Here is a 15,783-nt window from a genome sequence, read left to right as displayed (position 1 = left end):
GGAATGCTCAGATAACAGAATGTAAACCTTCTCTAGTTAGAGGATGTAAGTATTGCCTGCTTTTAGTACTGCATGACATACCGAGAGCTACTGCTTTCTCCATGCCCTGTGGATCTTATATGTTCTCTTGTAACACTACTAGAGGAAAAGCACAGAATTTAATTTGTGTTCATGATGTACTTTGAGTAATTAGAATACAGCTGAATATTAAAAAAGACGTTTCAGATTTCTCATGGAAACCACTGTTAAGCTTTTTATGCTTATCTCCTAGAACTGGGAAATATATGCAGTCTTCCTTTCATGAGATACAAAATGGAAATATCAAGGCTTTCTCTTTTTTTATTAGTGCAAACAATAAAAACCACTTTTGCTGAATATATCAAGAGTTTGGAACTTTTTGAAAATGAGTAGTTTTCTGACATAGTAGTTTTCTTACATAGTAAATATGTAAACGGTATTAATAGCTACAGAAGTAATGTAAAAAAAACTCACAAAACCAAAAAACTCAACACTACTTATGAACATCTAAATATAAACAATTTCCACCTATTTATGGGTGACAAATTTCACTGCGATCTCAAATTTTAACATTTCCGATGTACTCCAACAAATGCGTCTCTCTCTTGGTTTGCAAAAAGACTTGGTGAAATAAATTCTGTGGATGATCGAAGGTTTCTCCATATTTTTACCTGCACAGACCAGCAAGTGGAGTGTGGGAAGTTTTGCATAAGACATGCTACTTGGGTGGCAGTTAAAACTGAAATAGTCCTGAATGACTTGGAGGAAAACTTAGTGGCGACTGGGAAGGTGCTGTTTGTCACATTGTAAAAGATCTGAAAGGTATCGCTCAGTGCAGGAAAACCACAGGCATCTGGCCTAGCTAAAATATCGATTTTGCACGTGACAGCCACCTACTACAATAAATACCCTTCCATTGAGTTAGGAACAGCATTTCGATTAAACTCTCAAACGCAAATTCCCATCGCTTTAATATTTAACTATACAGCATCATATGTGTAACGATAATACACGATTATATTAGTATTTGAACTGTAATACGTAATTACTTGCTAAACTTTTGAGAGTTCGAGTTTTCAAAGAGCTGGAAATCGAGAAAACGTCGAATTTGCCAGGTTTGTGCTGACCACTACAGCTGTGCCAGACCACTTCAGCTTTCTTTATGCCTTTGCGTATATGAAGCACTAGTGTAGCAGTATTTGCTTAGCTTCTAATTTTGGTTTGCTTTTTTGTGTTTTTTTTTCTTTCTCTCTCTTGGTTGTGCCGTTCTTCCTCCCATGATACTGTGCTCGCTCTTTCCGTGCATCACCTGTGATACCCCCCTGCTCCGACCACTCAGCTGTTGGTGAAGGGGGTACATGAAACTCTGGTAGCTCAGAGAGTTGTTCCTGCTCTCATTACTCTCTCCAGTGACCCTGAAATGTAAGTTTCCTGACTGTCTTATATACCCAGCATCCCTCTTAATACTTAGGAAGAAATAACCATCAGTTATGTTTCTTACTCTAGCTGAACAAACATTGAACTACTTTTAAACAAGTGTAACGTTTTAATCATTTATTTTTAAACAAAAAGGTTTACAGGGATCACTAAACTAGTTCAAATTGCTGAATAAGCTTTAAATAGAAAACTTAATGTAAATTAATTTTTATGTGTTTTCATATTTAATCATATTCTCAGTTTTGAAACTTGCCTCATTTCTAGCAGAAAGCTGGAAATTAAGAAGTTCTGTAATGCCATCAGCTTTGCTACTGCAAAATTAAATATCATTGCAACACTGAAATGCAAAATGGTTTTGGCTGTATCTGATTTCTGATAGACAGCTGTAGTACTTCGTTTGCTCAATATTCTGATGCGGTATTTCTTTCAAGCTAAGGAGGGATGCTTTGCTAATCTCACTAACAGGTTGTTACTACTAAGTGCTAGAGCATGAATAGAGTCTTAATTGTTTTCATGTCTTGTGTGGGTGACTAAAACCAGCAAGACCCCAAGAGTCTGCCTGCCCATCCTCAGTCACAGCTAACCCAGTTCTTCAAGTTTACCAAACCGTTTTTTATTGCATGTTGACTGGTTTACAGCTGACTCTTCGAGGCATGAGTGAAGCCTTAGTTGACAAGCGGGTTGCTCCGGCCCTTGTTACCTTGTCCAGTGATCCTGAATTGTGAGTTTCAGACTGAGACCTTGAGTTAATCCTGTCTGTCTTTTTCCTGGTCTGCCTTTTTTTTTGGTTTTGTTTGTTTGTTTTGTCATTGCTAGAAACTAATGTAACTTAAAGTACTAATTTTTTTACTTTGCTTTATTTTAATTAATTTTACTCTAAATGTTTAATGCATCTTAAAGACTCTGTTTTTCTGTTGTAGTTCAGTGAGGATTGCAACAATTCCTGCTTTTGGGACCATCATGGAAACTGTTACTCAAAGAGAAGTAAGACACCTGTTGTCAGGCTATTGCTTTTGTAGCATAATTGGTGATTTTTGATAATCCCAGACATCCAGTAATTTATTAATGAACTTAGAGAGGAAGAAAAAAAAACTTTATAAATTATTTCTTCGTTTTTTTATATCCTCTTCCAAAATGCTTTCCAGTTTTCCTTTTTTTGTGTGTTTTTTATTTTCTTTTTCTTCTTTGGAAACAAACCAACCCTCTTTAACTAATAAAAACATTTCCTTCTAAATATCAAACCAAACATAAACAAAAAAAGCAGATAATGTGAGGGGGAGGTCTGTGCTAGAAGATGGGAAATCCCATGCTCCAAATGTTTTTTTTTTTTTTTGAAACATTCTCCAATACTGTTGAGAAATCGAAGTCCACTATTTCCAAATAAACTAGCTTTACTTTAAAACACTAACGAAGAAGTCACAGCAGGATTCAGTTACTTCCACATAAGTGTATTGTATCGTTTGAGATGCCTTAGGATGTCCTGCTTGACTTTCGGTGACTTTAGAGGGGCACGAGTCTCTCATAGTTCCTGTCAGTAGTACTAAACCAGAGATGGTAGTTTAGCCCAGGATGGCATTAAAAGGCATCATGGTGATATAATTGAAGTATTTTTTGAGGATAATGGATATATGCAATTCCTCCTTGTTTTTGAAATGATGTAACTTTGCTAATAGATCAGAATTTTGAAAAAGACACTCAGGATTCTGCTGCAAGCAGGAGAAATACTGTAGTTTGCTGATATAATAACTTTACAGTCTCATTGCATTTTGAAGTCCTCAATACTTTTTGCAGAGCTTGCATTGTTCCTGTAATTTCAACATATTCTAAAAGAATGTGTTTGAGGAAATGTGAGTAAGAAGTCAGTGATGACTCACAAGTACTTGGAAGAAGGATGAGTTACAATTTTGTAGTTTGGAATGCATGCCTATAATCAGTTTGGGAAGAATACTGTTTTGTTACCACACAAAAATTACTGTATCCTTTGCACTAATTATAATAAACCTTAGAGTACAGAGGTGATATTGCTTTCCAAAATATATTAAAAAATGTTATATTTGCCACTTTGAATGCAGATTACATACTTAGATTGAGTTACAATTTTGTAGTTTGGAATGCATGCCTATAATCAGTTTGGGAAGAATACTGTTTTGTTACCACACAAAAATTACTGTATCCTTTGCACTAATTATAATAAACCTTAGAGTACAGAGGTGATATATTTGCCACTTTGAATGCAGATTACGTACTTAGATCATCTGAGATATATTTGTGTTTTCAGGTTTTCTAGCCTTTATTTGAAAAAGTCTTTTTTAATTGATTTTTAGGGTGCCTACTTTTTCATCTCCGTCTTCTGCATATATTAGCTGAGGTATATGTAAAAAAACCTCAGACATTAGTTCAGTTCTAATTAAACAGAAAAGCTCCAAAGACGTTTATAGTAAAAGGGAAATTTTAATAGCAAGTAAAAAATGTATCAGAACACTGTTAACAGTCTTTAAAATGTACAGCTGCATTGAAGAGTTTGGAAAGTACTATCAGAAAAAAATTGTAAATTGACAAAAGGTCCAGGGTTTATCATCTGAAGTATGGAAGATTATAGACATGCTCTGAACTGACCATAACAGTTTCTATCATCTTCATTCTTTTCTGTACTTCTTATCTCTCTGGGAATATTTAAGCTTCTTTTTTAGAGTGAAAATGCAGCTGGCATCCTTCCTGGAGGACCCTCAATATCAAGACCAACATTCTCTACATACAGAAATCATAAAAACATTTGGAAGAGTTGGACCTAATGCTGAGCCCAGATTTAGAGATGAATGTAAGTTGCATCAGTGGGAAGGTGCACTTTTCTTCTTTCTGTACCAAAGCTAATAGTATGCTGCTTATATTGATATTTCTTTTTTATTTTGTCTTTACAAAAAAAATTGATGAAAACTCGAAACTATTTCCAGAATTTGGTATGTCCCAGTATTTAAGACTTTGCTAACACAATTTTCACTTTACCTAAGGTCAGTGTGTATATAGAACACTAGCACATGGTGATGAGGTATTTCAGAGCTGGGCAGACCGATTGTTTTGCTGCAGAGCAAATTTTAAGTTTTCTTTTTTTTTTCTTTTTTTTTTTGAAGTTTTCTTTTTTTTTTTTTTTTTTTCTTTTTTTTTTTGTTACAAATTTCATGTATTTTTTTTGTTACAAATTTCATGTATTTTTTTTGTTATAAATTTCATGTATTCTAGGCATCCCAGATGAACCAAACAGCTTTTTTTCCATGGCTCTGAAATGTAAAGCACATAAAAGAACAAAGTCAGTTGTTATTCTATCCTAAAGATACTGGTGAACAAAGCATGAGGAGCTATGATGCCTCCAACATGCAGACATCTCGTGTAGCAGGCTCAACCCGTGAGCGAGGCTTCCTCTATAGCCAGGGAAGGTTGCTGCTCATGACATGCGTATCTCTGTCACTAGCTTATCAGCTGTATTTATGAATAGAAGCATATTTTAGGCAGCTTTAGCAGCAGAGAGCATTACTGTTGCAAAATGCCATCACTGTTTCAAAGGTACTCCGAGGTACTTTATTTCAGGTGGTGTTACCACAGGTGTATTTCAAATTGGAACTGATTTTTAAGGGTAGTCCCATCTAAAGCCATTATTTGCAGTTCTTATTCCACGCTGACGTGTGATGCTTCAAATGCCTGAAGTTGCTGCTTAGCAACTGTTTAATGCTGAGGAAGTTGACAGAAAGCAATTTCAAATACTTATTCCAGTATTTACTTCTACAGTTGTTATCCCACACTTGCACAAGTTAGCCCTGGTCAACAACCAGCAGTCTGTGGATTCGAAGAGACTGGATATCGCTACCCACCTGTTTGAAGCCTACAGCGCTCTTTCCTGTTGTTGTATCCTTTTTTTTTAGAAGTTTAGCTGTAAATTCTTTGGTGGGGGGAGAAAATGTCATACTTGAGATATAACTAAGTTTGTCTTTGAATATGTGATTGTCGCGGGTTAGTGCTGGGCCAGCCACTAAATGCAGAGAGATGCTCTCTAACCCCCTCTCCCTCTCCAAATTGGAAGGAAAAGGGAATGAGGCAGAGAGGCTTACAAATTGGAAAAAAAACCTCAGCTTTAATGAATAAGGAAATAATAAAAATAGTGAACTATATACATATATGCAAATCCAACATCAAACCCTACTCCCCCTCCCCAATAGCAATAACCACTGATGCTGCAGAGCAGCCATAGCCAAAACATGGGTGTGTTTTCAACACCTTTTCAGCTACCACTCCAAAGAACTATGAGGGCTCCTGTGGTGAAAATTAATTCCATCTCAGCCTGACCCAATGCAGTGAAACTGATAGATACTTTTTTTTCTAAAACCAAAAAAAGCTACAAAGACAAAGGCCTTGATTTTAAGAAGTAATTTAAGGAAAAAACCCTAAAAATAAAGGTATGAGTGTACAAAATATCAAGTTAAATATTAAGATGGTTTTTTATTAGTTATGAAGTGCCAAATATTGTTCTGTTTTCTTGGGTTTTGCTGCTGTAGCTTGTCCTTGTGTTCAGTAGAATAACGTTAAGACAGAAAAAAATGTGCATGATTGCAGAAGACAATGCTAATAATACCTTAACAACCTGGTTTTTAGTTATTTCAGAGGATTTAATGGTCAATCACTTTTTACCAGGACTTAAGTGTTTACGAATTGACATGGAACATCTCTCACCAGAGCATGAGGTAAGCAGCTAAGTTTACTGAGTATAAGATGCAGGTGGGAGGAAAAGTTGAAATGTAATGGTGCTTAAAAATAAAAGTTAAGGAGAGCTACTCATAAGTGATATCAAAACATAGCATAGAGAGTTTTGTTGGTAAGGAGCAGGTCACATGATTTAAAAAACAGTAAAATTATTTTAAATGTATTTCTAAGCTGAGGACATCTGCAGATCAAAAGTCAACTATCAGAAATGCACCTAGAAACACAGATTTTTGTTGACTGAATAAAAAGGAAATGTTTCTACCATCTGGGGTTTTTTTATCAAAACAGTGATACACTGAAATCAATGGCCACAATATCATAGAATCATGGAAGGATTTGGATTGGGGAGGACCTTCAAGATCATCTAGTGCCAACGCTGCTGCCACGGGCAGGGACATCTCCCACTAGCCCAAGTTGCTCAAAGCCCGGTCCAACCTGGCCTTGAAGGTAGATGGAAACTGCTGGAGTGCAGGGGAGAAGTGATAAGCAAGGGCAAGCAAAGTGTGGTCCTGAAATACATGGGATGCACTTCATACCTGGAGTACTGTGTCCAGTTCTGCCCTCCCCAGTACAGGAGCATGGACCTACTGGAGAGTCCAGTGAAGGGCCATGAAGATGATGGACTGGAGCATCTCTCATGGGAGAGGCTGAGAGCTGGGACTGTTCAGCCTGGACAAGAGAAGGCTCAGGGAGGTTCTTACTAGTGTATATGAATATGTGGAGGTAGGATGCAGAGAGGACAGAGCCAGGCTCTTCTCAGTGATGCCCAGTCACACGAGCAGAGTCAGTGGGCACAAACTGAAACACAGGAGGTTCCCTCTGAACATCAGGAAACACCTTTTTACTGTAAAGGTGTCAATGGTGCAGGTTGCCCAGAGACCTGGTGGAGTCTCCATCCTTGAAGATACTCAAAAGCCGTATGGACACAGTCCTGGGCAGCTGGCTCCAGGTGACCTCTGCTGACCTCATCCATTCTGTGACTCTGTGAATTGTAAAAAGCATTTTATAATAAGCCGACAGGACAACACAGGAGCTAAAAAGATGATCTCTGATAGAAGGAGCTTACAGAAAAGAGCAAAAGAGAAGAGTTAGCAGGAGAAGCTGACTTGAGAAACTTGAAAATCTTTGCCAGATTTCTGTGCAGTTTTTTGTAAATGCTTCAAGAAGATGAACACTAAGAGAGATTGAAACACATACGCTAAAAGTCGGTAGCTGAAAACAAGAGATGTAGTTCAGTTGCATGTTGGGGAAAATCCTGACAGTATGAACATTTCAAGTGATAGAGGAGGAAAAGATTTAATCCAAGTGTACAAAGGGACATGTTTCTGGGTTTTGAAGGTTAGAACTGCACTTTCATGGATTACTTTGTACTTGAGAAAAGTAATTATTTTTCCTTATGATTGCAAAAGTGACTATATTCTGTAGGAGTTCTAAGTTCCTACACTTGATAACTAAGTCCCTTCTAGATACATTTTCAGTATAATAGCCTATAGTTTAATTCTTTTATTTTCTGTGTATTATTATATTATTTTACATAATTTATAGTATGTGGAACTGGAGGTGAATTGATTTGAGGAACTTTCAGACCTAAAAGGAAAGAATCTGACGTGAGAGGGCTGAGTCAGAAGGAACAGCAGTGACCTGAGCATCAGTCAAAAGCAACAGAATTGCACTTCCTTACCACGGGCAGCACTGGAGGGCATCTGCCAATGATGTATTGTGTTTTGGGAAGTCTAAGAATATATCTGAAAGCTGAAGTAGACAAAAGTTGGATTTGATTTTCTTTGTTCTATCACTAATGGGATAATATACAAATACTAATGCTTCATTTTTGTATAGTGGTTAGTACAACTTCTGAGGTTTAAAGGCATAGTCAGTTCAAAAGATTCCCTGAATTAGAACAAAAGAGATTGGGTTTGAGTCTCGTAGCCAGAGAAGGAACTGAGCCCCTTGATAGGATTAAAAATAGCTAGCTAAAGACAGCTCTCAGTCTGCCTTTACCGCATTCTGCATCACTGTGATTAATTGGCTTTAGGCATGATGCCAAGTGCTTTATCGGTTTTTAGCCAGAGAGAAACATAATTTCAAAAATACGTACTCCTGCTCCAGTGGGTTGGAAAACTCACTACAGCATTTACTGTAGAAATGGAAATCTGGTACAACAGGGTGTTTGTAGGCACCGTGATAGAGACCTCTCAAGCTCAGTTAGTTCTAGGGTCTGTCTTTCAAGCCTTCTGTCTTAAAGTTATGTTTTCTGAAGTAAATGGGATTTACTGTTTCAAATAGTTAAGACATTTTTGCATAAACAATTAACATTTCTCGTATTATTTTGGTCACTGTGGCATTACATTTTAAATGGCACATCGGTTACAAAAACACATTTTTCTCATTCACAGAGACTTAGTTTTTGTGGCTCTAACACCAGTACAGAGCTTCTGCTCATCTTAAAAATGTAACATTTGTGGAATTGGCTTGCGATCCTGTCAGGCAGCATTTACCACTTATCCCTCATCTATGATTTCCTTTCATTCATATAAACAAAAGTGCAAGTTGGGCATTTAAGCGAGACCCTTTCATCTTTAAAATAAACACTTCAGCTTCTGCAGACATTGCAGACACTTTGCCGGCATCTCTAATTCCATGTCAGGCCCCCTTCTCCACTTGCCTTCTGTTTCTTTTCAAAATAATTGGAGTTTGAGTTGCATGATAGTGACATGTTAGTACTTGATAAAAATATTTAGTCCATCTGCAGTATTGTTTATAATACTTAAGCACATGTTATGTCTCTTAAATGTCTCTAAATATAGAGTTACATCTCTAAAATATCTCTCTTAAAAGAAGTCTGAATGATTTCACAGTCCTAGGACCAAAGACAACGCAAGGAAATAAGTATGAGAAGGACGTGCAATATTGTAATGTAAAATTGCCGTATGATACTATGTTTGTACCTTTCCTCTGTTTCACCCTGAACTTTAAGACAAATTAATTTGTGGAAAAGGGAAGAATTGCTTCACTTCTTCCAAGAATTATGCATCCAGATACATATTCTGTTTCCCAGAAGGAACTGTGTGGTGGATTGGGACTCCATCCCAGTATTCAAATGATTCTGGGTCCATGATGAAGTACTCTCTCCCTTGTTCGAGACTTCATATTGTTGATATTTGGAACATCTAGATTCAGACAGATTTTTTGGAATGCTCCAAAGCACAAATAGAAATGCTAAAGAGTAAAAATTATGGCCACTGTGCTTAGAAATTTCTGTTGATACTGAAAGGAAAACTTTCTTTTTCGCTGGAATTTTGAATGCGTTTCTCTTGTACCTCTGTACTCCTGAGTTTTAAGTATTTGCATGATATTTTCTGTAGATGAAGTACAGCAAATTTAGCAGTAAGAGTTGTCCTGTTAGACTCTACACAAGTTTGAATGCTGCTTTCTGAAACATCCAAGGGTGTATAATACCTGCTACCCAAAATATTTCAAGTGTTCAGGTAGTACTTCTGGAGAAATAGAGTGAGAGTGGCCCAGGTCTGCAGACCAGGCCACATCTTCTCAGTGTAATAAGTGGTTTCAAAGCATATTTTGTGCTGCAGTGGTCTAATAGGGATTTGACAGAAACCAGCTTTTTAATGTACATAAGTACACTGAGAAATAGTTATCGCTTCGTAGTGACCATTAGTAACTGATCTGTATTTTAAGGATTGAAATTGTTTTTTCCCTTTATTGTGTATAATCAGTAAGTCACTACTAACTTTAGTTACTTGTAGCTTTGAGATTTCAAATTTAATATCTTAAGAGAATGTACTTAGCTTTCTCCTGAGCTATGAACAGAGAATGTTTCCATTTGTGCAGTGAGTGTGTATGTGTGCATATATATAGTGTAGGTATATCTGTTTAGTTTCGCTCTCTGCATTGTGACTGTTGTGCCTAAATGTTTTAAATGTTTTTGCCTGAATAGGTTAAAACAGGACTGTTGTGGGCAGGAAGTTATATACCTGTGCAATGAATTGTACGGTTTCTTTGAAAGTCTGCTTTTGGGAATCATTCCTTTGTTTTTGGTATGCTGGAGAAATGTAAAATGTAAGGGGGGGGATGGTTTTAGGCTTAAATATGCTGCAGAAACCTTTAACACTGCAATTGCTTAAGTAAAGAAAAAAAGCCTTGATTCTTAGAAACCCTGACAGACAGCAGTGAAATAATGCCAAGTGTGCTTTAGCCCTCACTTTCCATTAAGATGTTATCTTAGGATGCCATCACACTTTTTTTCTTTTCTTGCTTTTTCTTTCATGCATAACACTGGTAAAGATATATATTTTAGAAGGTACTTGAAAACTCTCTAAAGGGAATAGAAAGAAGATGGATGTACGTCAAAGTTAATTGCTAATAAATGTGGTATTTGAAAAAAGGAACATGAGGTGTGTCACAGAAATGAGTTTATTTTAGCTCGATTTTAAAAAGCTGGGGGAAACAGGAGGGAGTTTTGAACTCCTGTAACTATTTCAAAAACATTTTCTTCCTTGAAGTTATTTTGAATAGTTTTGTTACTTGTGCCCACAAGGCATTACCAGATAGCTGGAGTTTAAGTGTGCTCAGATACACTTTTTAAACAGTTCTGCTACTGTTGGAATTGGTTGTGAAGTAGATTTTGTATGAAGTGTTAATGCAGAATTAAAAATGTCATGTATATCTCTTCCTTATGTGCCTTAGGTTATTTTAAGCTCCATGATAAAAGAGTGTGAACAGAAAGTGGAAAACAAGACCGTCCAAGAACCGCAGGGGTAAGATTCCCACTCTGCTTTTTTCTGTGCCTGCAATGTTCTACCGAGTGTATTCCATAATAAGTGTCCAAGGCTTGCGACCAGAAATCCCATACTGACATATTCTGTGTTTGAAAGCTAATTTTAGGAACTTTAATTCAGTATGTGCATGCTTCTGTCTCCAGTGTAAAACACAGAACAGCAATGACATTCTTGTTTTCCCACGTTACATTGTTCTGAGGTTTTCATTGATTTAAAGCAGTCATGGATTTTCTGTCCTGAACGTGAGAAAGCAGGGAGTGCTTGGCCTTAGTGCTTAGGGCAGCACCTGTGTCACATACCCTGCAGCCCTCTGTCATGGGAGTGGCCTGCAGGCCGAAAAAGTCCTTCTGGTTGTGGTAGTGACCCTCTCCAGGCTGCTGTCTTCACTTGCATGTGACCCCTGCACACAAGAACAGTTTCTCCCGTGTACAAACTGACCTACCTCTATCAACACACTGTTTAGTCATTATGTTGGCTTTGGGAAAAAGCCACCTGTGTTGCACTTCAGCAAAATACCCATTCTACAAACGCACAGTAAACCCAGCTCTCTGGTGAGGCATCAGACACAGGGTACATATACATCGCTTTGCCTGATGTGAGACAGAGGTGGTATCCCGTGTGTTCGTCTCTCTCCTGATAACAAAAGAATCTAGCAGACCCGCAGATTGGGAAAGCTGACCATCATTGTGATGAGCCATATGTGTTCTTTTGCCTACTCGTTGCCTGGAATGGCATACCAGCAGCTAACTTGGCGTGGATTATTGTGTAACTTAAGAAATATCCTTAGCGGTGTTGCCAGGAGGAGTTTGAGAAGAAAAGATAATCTGTCCTCAGTCCTTATACCTTCCCATGGGAATCGAGACAGTTACCAAAACTTGTTTATGTCATGTGTCCTTATCTGTTACAAATTGATAGAATTTACTTCTTAAACAAGCTCAGGCAAAATCCTGGAAGAAGCTGTTACTTTGAGAATGACTGAAATAGGAAAGGTGTACAGGAATTGAACAGAAGAGACATGGTGTGGAAAAAGAGTCTCTCATGAACCAAATAAAATATCTCAGACTTTACAAGTGGTGATTAGCCTGTTTACTGGAGTAGTAATGAATAGTGCATAGTAAGAACTGAATCCATTTGAAATGTGAGCATCAGGTCAACTCTTAAAGGTGTATTGGAAATGAACTTTAGATTTTGGCAGTGAAACAGTTTTAAGACTAAAAATGTCCAGGTTCTAAAGCAGATCACAATCTGTTCTAATAAGGTGGTTGATTCTGTCTAGTCATACGGAAGTGAGAAGAAATACAAAACCTTTAAGATCTGAAGAATGCACTGTCCATTGCCTGTTTTCCCCTCTCCTGTTCATGGGGCAGTATTGTGATATAGGGACTGTACTGACTAAGTGTATTCCAGCTGAGTGACTATTTTCATTATGAACTAGGTATTTGACATATTAGTTATTCACAGAATAAGAACAGGTTTATCTGACTTCGTTACTCCACAGGCATATTCCTTGCTTGCAACATGAACCAAAAAAACGCGTTAATTTGCACTGGTGTTTTCTCACAGGGCTTTGCTATGTTACTTCCTCAAGCATTGTATTTCTGCTCTTATCCTTTCTGCCTTCACTTAAATGGAGCTTTCTGAGATGCAAACCTGTGTGTGTCCCCAACAGACAGCCTCTGAATACCCATTCCCTTCCTGTCCCCTTCAGATTCTTCAGCAGCTGTGTATTTGCTTTTTATTTTTAAAGAATGATGAATTATGCCTTCTGCTGTGTTAAAGTTGGGCACTTAAGTCAGTTATTTCCCCGGAAGACAACCTACAATAAAGATTCTTGGGAAGATAAAAACTTGATAGTTGCCCCATGAGACCCATCCTGATTTTTGCAAGTAAATATTAGTTATATCAAGGTTTTCCCTGTGCTATGCACTTTGCATAGTAGGTACCCAACAGGTCATTGCAATAAGGCAGAATTATCAGCTGGGCTCTCTGCAGATCTGATGCTAAGCAATTGCTGTAGATTCTCACCAACTAACCTATGCAAGGACCTCCTGCCACATAAGCAATGACTTGGTATTTTGACTGACAAGTTCATTCATTAGAATCAATTGTGTGCATAGGCATCTATTACTTTGCAAATATTTCTCCTGCCTGGGTTTTACAGACTCTTTGTTTAATCTACAGACTAACTGATGTTCTTTTTTTATTTTAATTCTTTGTACAATAAAAAGCCAACACCTCAGACTTTGACTTGTAAAGAAAAAAAGTAAAACCAATGTATGTATCTAAATACATAGGATGAGACTTCTATGTCTGATAATTTTTTTGAAGTAGATTTATCATTTCTTGGTCTTTTTTTAGGAGAGATTGATAGAAAATATGAAATTGATTGCTTCTCAGTCAAGCATTCTGAAAGAGACTTTTTTTTCCTCTCCCAGAATGTATCAAATCTACAGAGAGACCAGTCTGATATCATGTAAAGAACACCATTAACCTTAACATGAAGAGATTTTATTATCTTATGTGTATTAACTGAACTATGAAACCTAAGGTTATAAAACAAAATTCCTTGGCTGACCTTTTCCTAGTTCTCAAGTGGTGCTCTTGAGCTGGACTGGATTTTTATTTCTTCTTTTTTTTTTTTTTTTGGTGTACTTTTGCCTCTCACAGATGCTTTAACCTATTTAGTTCATCAACACTGTTCTCTGTGTGGCTAGAGTTTGAGTGATCTGCTTTTATTTCATGTAGGGTTTAGACTTACTTTGCTTTAGCTTGTATCAGTGCAGACATGTTAACCTAAATGTAAGAGGTCTGTATTATATAAAAATCCCTTTTATGAAAATGTTTTGAAATCACAGTTATTCCTATTAAACCATGACAGAAACAGATAAATGTGAACATGACACAACATCAAGTGTATTTTCTTTTGGAATGCAACTGCAAGGTGTGGAAAGTCTGAGTCTTCACAATGTGTTGCTCCATTCTTTAATTAACCTTCCCCTTTCTTACTCAGAATTGGGCTATGGTTACAGTCTTCTACTGTAAAAAAATTAACCTAAGATATTTTACTACTGGAGAAATGACCTTTTCAAGAAAGATTAATATCTCCTTTTTTCTTACTAAGGGCTTGCCAATCTTAGTTCCCAATTTCAGTCTTAAAATATATATTTGACAAAGGATTTAAATGCAACTAGGAGATCAGTTACTGATTTTTGTTAATGTGAGAACGCAAGCACAAAAATGAAACTGGATACAAAAACAATCTGAAGATGTTGGCTATTTTATCTTTGTCCCTTACTGTTAGAAAAGGTTGAGTTTAAATAATATGGAGTGGCAGAAATAGGATTTTTTTTAAAAAAAAAAAATATTAAACTTTGTCTTTTTAAATATTAGATAGCCACTCTTGTTAAGCATTTTCTTTAGCAATTAACAAGATATTTCAATCATGGTTAACAACTTACGTTACAAACAGATTTTTTGTAAGATGTCCATCATGAATGTTTGTTTTGGCCTAAAGCTTCCCCAAAAAGCAGGCAGAACTCTTTGTAGCGTGTAATTCATATGGACACTGCTCACACATTTGATGTTTACACATTACTTTTATTTGGGAGTGGGTTTTTGTTTTGTTTTTTAAATGAGTAATACAAAGATTTTTCTACTGGACTAGTTTCAAACAAGAAGTATTATTGCCTTGTAGGGTTCTCTGATTGCTTTTTAGATATTGGAGACTCAAATTCTTTGGTTTCTTATTGCTTATTTTTAAATGTTCGATTTGTATAGTAATAGAAGTACTTTTGAGGCATATTTAAACTTTTAAATATGTCAAGTGTTGTGGATATCTTTATATTTATGGTAGCTTAATATCAGAAAACACTCCAGATCTTAATTTTTAATATCAGGTGGCTGATATCCCCCAGTTTTGAAAATCAGTAGAACATTTCCTGGTTTGCCTCAAGCTTACTCAGAATCATTAGAATAATGACAGAACAATTTGCTTAAAACTACAGGTTTGTCACTAGTTGCTAGGCTTTCTTTTCTGAAGTGACCGATTTTATTTAGTTCCTGTTGCTAGTACTTAGAATGTACTCCATTTCCCAGATCAGTCTTCCTAGTTACGTACAGCTCCAGGATACATCATAAGCTGGAATAGCTTCGTGCCTTCAGCCAGCTGTTAGCAAGTATAAACTGTTTACATAATTTCCATGCCCTTCCTTTATCGTGAAATGAAGGAAAATTGCACAAGAAATCCATCTTAGAGCAATAGTAACTTACTTGCTAACTTTTGTCAACTGCAAATATGTGATTCCGTAGATGACTGTAGATGTTTAATCAAGCCAAAAATGTCAATTGCACAAGAAATCCATCTTAGAGCAATAGTAACTTACTTGCTACTTTTGTCGACTGCAAATACGTGATTCCGTAGGTGACTGTAGATGTTTAATCAAGCCAAAAATGTCAGGTTATGTGATTGTGCCTAAAAAATATTTCACTTAAAACATTTATAAATTATTTCAAAATATCTGTGTCTTCATCACTGCCTGCTAAATAGAATAAAAATGTTTTTATTTTCAAAATAAAATGTCACTTTTAATCAAATGTTGTCTAAAAAGAGATAGAACCTGAGAACAATTGCCAAACTTTTAAACCTTACTAAAAATTCAGACATCGTACTTTCAATAAAATGGTGCTTAAACACTAAATATTAGACAGTGAGGAACTTTACAGCGCTTTCAGGAAATACCAACTAATCATAAGCTTTAAAATCATAGAATCATAGAATGGCCTA

The 15,783-nt window shown here is 36.6% G+C and overlaps 1 protein-coding gene across 1 annotated transcript in view; it reads left to right on the top strand.

Moving 5' to 3' along the window:
• KIAA1468 (KIAA1468 ortholog) overlaps nt 1-10,983 on the top strand; it is a gene marked incomplete at its 5' end in the record, with an annotated part of 43,420 nt that extends 32,437 nt beyond the window's left edge. Inside the window, 6 exons of the mRNA XM_009874238.1 lie at nt 2,094-2,176; nt 2,376-2,450; nt 4,146-4,273; nt 5,236-5,352; nt 6,097-6,185; nt 10,909-10,983. Of these exons, the coding sequence (XP_009872540.1) occupies nt 2,094-2,176; nt 2,376-2,450; nt 4,146-4,273; nt 5,236-5,352; nt 6,097-6,185; nt 10,909-10,983 (567 nt within the window). The remainder of the gene's footprint in view (nt 1-2,093; nt 2,177-2,375; nt 2,451-4,145; nt 4,274-5,235; nt 5,353-6,096; nt 6,186-10,908) is intronic.
• Between the last annotated feature and the right edge of the window lie 4,800 nt (nt 10,984-15,783).

This window comes from Apaloderma vittatum, unplaced genomic scaffold (genome assembly GCF_000703405.1).
Source record: "Apaloderma vittatum isolate BGI_N311 unplaced genomic scaffold, ASM70340v1 scaffold4138, whole genome shotgun sequence".
In the NCBI taxonomy this organism is placed as follows: Eukaryota; Metazoa; Chordata; class Aves; order Trogoniformes; family Trogonidae; genus Apaloderma; species Apaloderma vittatum.
The sequence above is the reverse complement of the archived record's forward strand: the minus strand, read 5'-3'. Positions and strand labels throughout refer to the sequence as shown.